This window comes from Panicum virgatum, chromosome 1K, assembly GCF_016808335.1.
Source record: "Panicum virgatum strain AP13 chromosome 1K, P.virgatum_v5, whole genome shotgun sequence".
Lineage (NCBI taxonomy): Eukaryota > Viridiplantae > Streptophyta > Magnoliopsida > Poales > Poaceae > Panicum > Panicum virgatum.
In genome coordinates, this window is record NC_053136.1 from 34,970,166 (window position 1) to 34,977,821 (window position 7,656).

The following is a 7,656-nucleotide window of genomic DNA, read 5'->3' on the forward strand; positions in this document are numbered from 1 at the left end:
GTCTGACCGGTTGAGGCGACCGGTCTGACCGGTCGTGCCTGAATATCAGGCCGACTCGTCTTTTGAGACGAACTTTCTTGCCCCCCGGGCCTTGAAACTTTGACAGTGATCTTCAGTGACTCCTTTCCATCAAGAGTCTTCTCCATCGTCACTTCCCTAGCCAGAATCTTGTCATTGACATTTTTCAGCCTTGGCTCGCCAATGATAACATTTTTTCCTTTTGCTCCTTCGGCTTGTTCCGGCCGAATGAGTACCTTGGCTTTATCCAAATCAATCGTATGGACAGGGAATAATGCCTTGTCATCTTTTACCTCATGCATTGCCAATCGTCCTTCATTAACGGCCGATTGGATTTTTCGACGAAAGATATTACAATCATTAGATTCATGAGAAAAAGTATTATACCACTTGCAATATGCATGCTGCTTTACCTCCTCAAGTGGCGGTATGACATGGGACAACTTGATGTTTCCGCTTCTAAGCAATTCATCAAATATGCGATCACACTTAAAAACATCAAAAGTGAAACGAGCTTGTTCTTGCCGATTCTTTGGAATCGGCTTAAGCGATGAACAAGAACATGGCTTTGCTTCTGATGGCCATATGAACTCAGCAACTTCCTTTTTCTCATCGTCCGAATCAGATTTACAATCAATATGTATGGACCGATGAGCATCTTTGGCGTTCTGGAGTCTAAATTCTAAACCCAAGACTTTCATGTGCAAATAATTAACAGTATGGTACTCAAAGCCTTCGAGTTCTTTTTTCAAATAAGAACGCAAACCATCAAAAGCCAAATCAGCCAATTCCTTTTAGAAACTATTAAATTGAAACATCGGTTTTTTATATCTTTAAATCTTCGGAAGTAATCCGAAGCAGGACTCATCTTGGCCTTGCCTAACCGATGCCAAATCCGACAGTTTAGCTTCATTGTGCCCATTATAAAAACGATCATGAAACTTACATTCCAATTGATTCCAAGATTGAATAGAATTCGGGGCCAATGAAGAAAAACCAAGAAAAAAGCGGTTCCAGTCAAAGATAATGAAAATAAGCGAATGCGCAAAGCCTCATGGAAACCAGCTTTTCCCAGTTGTAAGATATATTGATCAATGTGCTCCCAAGGTACTCTATTATCATCACCACTAAATTTCACAAAATTAGGAACACACCAACCAGCAGGAAAAGAAACTAAATCAAATTCAGCAGGATATGGCTTTTGGTATAATGTAGAATTACCTATATCCACACCGAATTTAGTTTTCATCGCACTAGCCGGATGCTCTTTTAACCTAGCGGGATCGGCTTTGCATCTACCACTCGTGGATGCTTGTGCTACAGAAGTAAGACGATGTTCTATAGGATTATCTTGTACCATCATCTGAACCGAACTTATCGGTGCATGCCCCGCAGAATTTTCATGTACATTAACAAAAATCGGTTCATGTGGATAACCAGATTCTTGTGAAGGAGAAGGCTGCACACAATTTGTCATCTCATTGGTTCGGCTAAGGATTGCCGAGCAAAGAGTAGACGTGTTCGGTGTAGATGTTACTGGGCTGACCACCATCGCACCGGTCTGACTGGTATGTTGGACCGGTCTGACCGGTCCAGCCGCATTCGGCTGTACCAGCTGCAATGGTGATGTTTGCCCTGCAAAATAGTTCGTCGGCATGCCATATAGTGGTTCTTGAACAGATCCTGGCGTAGCCGATGAATTAACAGTTTGGAAAGCACAATTATCATCTACGGATTTGCCTTTTTTCATGATATCTATTTGATCTTTTAAATCATTCATGGGCTTATATATATCAGCCATTTTCTTATCCATAATAGATGATAATTGGCTAAACAAGTCGGAAGATGAAGTGCTTACATTGCTTATTACCTCGACTTGCTTATTCTTGAGCGTGAAGGAGGGCATCACAAAGTCTTGAACCCTCGTGACCTGGCCTTTTTTTGTCTTTCTTGAATCCCTTCAAGAATTGTGCCTTGAGGTGCTCCCTGACCACCAAGTACTCTTGGCGCTCCTCCTCGCTGAGTTCCTCGATAGATGTGGAGATGTTGCCTTCGTCGAGGTCGGTGATGACGCCCATCTTCTTTGAGAACTAGATTAGATCAGTTTATAAACCAGATTAATGTGTCCCCAGCGGAGTCGCCAAAAAGTGTGTTGACATTAATTTGCGCCAACACACTCGAATGCGCTAGAACGCGCAGCAAGATCGTCAAAATGATCAACACCAGCAGCCTCCCTGCGCCGACCGGTTAGACCGATATAGCGGACCGGTCAGACCGGTACTCCAGGAAGACGGCGAAGACCTAGAACCAAGAGCTCGGGAGGGACCCCGTCGGAGCTCGTGGAGCTAGGGTTGCTCTGAGGTCGGCAGGCCACTCAGAACGCCATCGAACGCCGTGGAGACGAGCGAAGAACAGCAGATGGGATTGGAAAAATTAGGGTTTAGAGGTAAAAGGTAAAGGATAAATGTGTGAATCGATTGGGATTACCCTCAATCGGCCGTGGCCCTTTCATATATATAGGATGGGGAGGTCTGTACCCGTTAGGAGTCGGAATCCTATCAAATCCCGTGTCAAAATACAACTCCTAACTCGGACTGGGCGTTTCGGACCGGTCTGACCGCTCTGGACTGGTCGGACCGGTCTGACTGGGGTGCAGGTCTTCTGGGAGGCATAACTCCCTCATCCGGACTCCGAATTAGACATTCTATATATGCATTTCGATCGTCTCGACGAGATCTACGCAATGGTGCAGTCCAATTTGCAATTTGACAAACTTGTCTAGACCGGTCTGACCGGTTCAAGGGAGAGGTCTGACCGGTCCTGCCCAGATTGTCCAGAAAACCTTCATCGTGCCAATTTTGAGTGTCAACAAATATCTTTTATGGTTATTGAGGGAGTTGCTTTTACAATTCCCCGATAATCTCACCCCAAGCCAACTACCGTTTTGGGAGAGCTTCAACTCTATTTGACGAGAGTTTGGCTGAATTATTGATTTGTCCAAAAAAATAAAAAGATTTGCTGGAGGACTTTTTTTCATAAGTTCTCTTAATTTTGTAGTTAGATTGGGTAATGAAAAACTGCTGAAGATGCTCTTATAGCTTATTTGTATAAGTAAAACAAGGATGGCTAATAAAAAAAACTGTTCCAAGAAATCAGAATTAGAAGACCAGGAAGTTTGACTTTTAATTTTGTGTTTGTGTGTTCATGCAAAAATTAAGTGTAAACTCTCGTCCAGAACCTAGAATTACAATGCCTCTCCTAGGGAAAAATAAAAGACAACGACGAGATGTGTTAGGCCGATGGCCCGATCCCAGAGAGGGATGTAGAGAGTGATTCCTATGAGTGCCTCGCGCTGCTGCGTTTGTCCATACCATTTCCCGCGTCTTCCGTTTTAGTGCTCCCTGTTCCATAGCTCCCACAAAGCAGAGCAGACGGCGACGAGGTTCCGATGTTCCAAGAACCCAAAAACCGGCCATTGTCACCGCCGCCGGTGAACCCATCCGTCGTGTCCCTCCGGCGCACCATCTCCGGGCACGGCGAGCGGTCAATGGTGCGATTCCACCCGGAGCCGGGCTGCCGAGAGCCCTCAGGGGCCAGCGGCGGGTGCCGGAGCGACGCGGCGTCCTCTGGGAAATTGAGCTTGGCGCGGCTCCCGCGGAGGCGTAGCTTCGCGGCGTCGTAGGCGCGCGCCGCGTCCTCGGGGGTGAGGAACGTGCCTAGCCAGACGCGCGCCGCCTTCTTGGGGTCCCGGATCTCCGCCGCCCACTTGCCCCACGGCCGACGCCTCACCCCGCGGTAGCCACGCGCGGCGGCGCCGCCATCCCCTGCTCTGCTCCTTGCGGCCGACGCCATTGGAGCCCGTGCTGGCGACGGCAGCAAGCACTGCGCAGGTGCAGAGCGATCTTGCGGCACTGCAGAGTCCGAACGCAACAAGCAACCACATGAGCATCCATTCGGCGACGCGACCGGTGCAGGGGAGGGAACAGCCGTACCCGAAACAATGTGCGCCGGCGCCGACCATTGACACGTCGCCGGACTGACGTCCCCACGATGGCTGCCCACTGCCGTCGGCGGCCACGGCGGTACGACAGGCGACGGTGCGGGGGGTGCCGTCGGTCGTGGCGTCGTCAGCGTCGCGCCACGGCCACCGGCAATGACCTGAGCCAGGGCGGCCACGATGGCCGCCGCCTCCGTGGCCTCGCGTAACGGCGGCGGGGTCGGAACCGTGGAAGAAGGAGGTGGCCGCATCAGCTGTTTGGTGTCACTGCCGGCGGTGATCGTCTCGTATGAAAAGGCTGTGGAGAAGTGGGAGTACTTATAGTTCACTGATCCGGCTAAGGCTAACTTCGGCGCAAGTGGCATGTTGCAGTGACGCAAAGAAAGTGAGAAATGTCTGCGCACACGGTGCCCAAGACTGGGAAAAATTTGATCCAGAGATTCTAGAACCTGGGAAACATTTTTCCACACGGATAACGCTGCTAGATTTCAAAGCACGTTGTTTTGCATAATGATGATGATGATAGCAATAGAGAATGTTTGTAAACTATTTTTCACTACAAATCAAATTAAACGGTTTAATGTTACAGGACAATTGTTGAGTGGCAGCGGAATCCTACCCGCCCGGCCCGTTATATCACGAGCCAATGCCCTACCAGGTCTAAGATCTAACGGAGTTCAACCAACCAAGATCTCAGACCTATCTTAACTTAAAAGACTACTCTGATGGATGGAGGCTACCCCATCTTATACGTTGTGCTCTCTCACCATCAATTTTCGATGGGGACTAAACAACAATAGATTTAGAAGTCATTGTTGGTCCAAGCTTAGTCAGTCAAGACCAACAGTGACAAGTAAAACTACAATAAACAAATCTCTAATACCTGTTCTAGGAACACTGGTACATGTATAACCACTCAAATCATGCGACAAAAAATATTTTTCAAGCAAGGATCTATGCAAGACTTTCCTCCTACGGTTCTATACACAAACCGTGCGGTATAACTTATTATTATCTCATATGATCCCAAATAAGAACATTGATTGATAACCTATTTGATCCCACACGGATCCAAATTAAATTAATATAATAGTCAGTTTCAAAAACGAACAAGAGGGATAATACTTTAAAGATTAACTGTGTTTTATCAAATTTTTAATGTGGTACTTTTATTTTTAAAAAACTACAACTAAACCTTAGTATGGTTATTGTTTGAAATAAAAATACTATGTAGCCTCATCATAATGACCTGTTGTAACAATATCTATAACACGAAAGTTGGGTCCATTCCCTGGCACCAGAATGTGCCACGTCACCCAAAAAAAGAGCAACCGTCCAATTGGGCCATCGAACGGCCACCATGCGCCGGCCGCCGCCGCGGCGACACGCTCCGCCCTCGCCCGCGCCGGCCGCCGCCGCGCGCCCCGCTGCCGGGCCGCCGCCGCCGCCTGCTGCTCGCCGCCGGCCTCGCGCGCCGTCGGCCGTCCTCAGCTCCTCCAGGGAGTGGGCACCGCCCCCACGAGCCGGCCGCCGCCGTGCGCCACGCGGGCGGGCCGCCGCCGGCCGCGCGCCGCGAGGCCTCGCCCGCCGCCGGCCCGAGCTCCGGCCGCTTGGTCCCGGCTCGTTGGCGCCGGATCCGATCGGCGCAGGAGGGAGAGAGAGAGAGAGAGTGGGGAGGAACGGAGCGAGGGGAGGGCCGCAGGGCAGCACGGCGCCATGCGCAGCCCTCGCTTGCGCCGGCCGCCGCCACGCGCCCCGCGAGGCTGACGCCGCCGTGCGCCCCGCCGCCGCCCCACGCGCCGGCTGGCCTACGCGCGCGGCGAGGCCCGGTCGTCGCGCAGGAGTCCCGCCGCCGCCTGCTGCTCGCCGTCGCGCCCCTCCATTGCCGGCCTCGCGCGCCGCTGGCCATCCTCGGCTGCGCCAACGGGAGGGCGCAGGGGAGTGGGGGGACGCCGGGAGGGAGCAGGGAGAAAGCATTTTGCCCGCTAACGACGTGGGGCGCCGGCGATAGATCCCGGCGTCTCTTCCGCGAGGGGCGCGGCGCGGAGGGGACGGATCCCGGCGCTCTCCTGTGGAGGGCGAGGCGGCGGCGACGGTGGGTGAGAGATGCCGATGGGAGAGAGAGAGAGAGCTAGAGAGATAAGAATGAGGGTCGGGAGCGGCGGGCAGAGGATCATTGAGGGAGGGTGCTCACGGACGCGAGGCAGCTGAATTTGATTGCAAAAAAATTTCGGGTCCGGACTTGGGTTGCTACGGTGACGGGGCTCAACAATTCGAGTCACCAGGCGTTTGCTAAGCCAGTTTCAATTTAATGTAGACCGTTGTGCCTTCGCGAGGCCAATTGCAGTGGCAGAGTATCTGGCTTGAGCCAAATGTGGTGTAACTTCTTAAATAAACAGTAGCATCACAACCCGTTCTATCCGTTACTTCTACAACAGCAATATTATACTTAAGATTTAAATATCAAAACACATTGAAATCAAAAAATTAATCAAAATAGAATTTGATCAAAATTTCAAAAACTACAACTTTATTATAGAGCCATAAGAAGGTATGACAAAACACACACCCTGCCGAATTGCGCACACGTGTTCGGGTCCCCGCGTGACTCCGATAGCCAAAAGAGTGATTAGCCTGCCACACACACTTAAAAATCCCATGCACGGATAACATAAAAATACATCATTACATGCTAATACTACGCAGTTGTTCCACTATACATGTTACTCTAACTGCTACCAGTGAGTGCATTACTAACCTGCGAACAAAAAAAAGGAGGTATCGAATTGACCAATTCGTCTCGCATACGTCGCAAGCTTAAAATTTTTTTGTACCAACCAAATTACGTTCTTCTTCCATGTATCAAATAAAGTTTCATATAATACAATTAGAATGTAAAAATCAGGTCTCGCGCAGCAAGGCTGCGCGGCCTTTCTAGTACAACAGAAAGCTGATATATAATGTGGTTAAATAAGATCCAACTAACTATAGTAACATAATACAATGATCTCATTAAAAAAACATAATACAATGATGGATAGGAAGTAATTAAGTAGTGTTAATTTCAAATATAGAGTAACAGTGTATATAGTAAAATGATGATGATATATGACCTGATTAAGTAAATGTGAACTCTATGCACATGTAGATAAAAAAAATCAAATATAATAGTAGAATTTACATGATGAAATAATAATACTATATGCAGTTGATCCATGATGAAATAGCAAAAAAAAAGAGTGTTTATCTTTGAGTTTGTAGTGAGGTATAAAAAGGATTCCTTAAACAATCATACTCGTTTGAAGAATTTTTTATATGAAGGTTGTAGCTACATCTAGTCGATGTTTACAACTTTAAATTGACAATATTTTTAATAAAAGTCATTTGGATGCCTATAAGTGGTCATTCCAAGTCTCGTCCGACGAAAGAATAATAATATCCTATTGCTATAGAAAAGACATCATTATAGCTCGGCGGTTGGCATCCAATGTCTTTAATCCTGAAGAACATGTTATCTCTGTAGTACAATTTTTCGCGGCTAGGAATCCATCTGATGGCTATTTACCAGCCATGCATTTGTGCTGAGGCTCTGCGTAGGAGTGGTAAGCTGTGACTGCCAAATCAATTTTACACTTCTGCTA

At 48.4% G+C, this 7,656-nt stretch overlaps 1 protein-coding gene across 1 annotated transcript; it reads right to left on the reverse strand.

The window, feature by feature from the left end:
• Positions 1-3,254: 3,254 nt before the first annotated feature.
• On the reverse strand, positions 3,255-3,920 carry LOC120656839 (ethylene-responsive transcription factor ERF095-like). Its single transcript, XM_039935031.1, has one exon. It carries the CDS (start codon positions 3,868-3,870, stop codon positions 3,355-3,357), a length of 516 nt encoding a protein of 171 aa, XP_039790965.1. The 5' UTR covers positions 3,871-3,920; the 3' UTR covers positions 3,255-3,354.
• Positions 3,921-7,656: the final 3,736 nt, after the last annotated feature.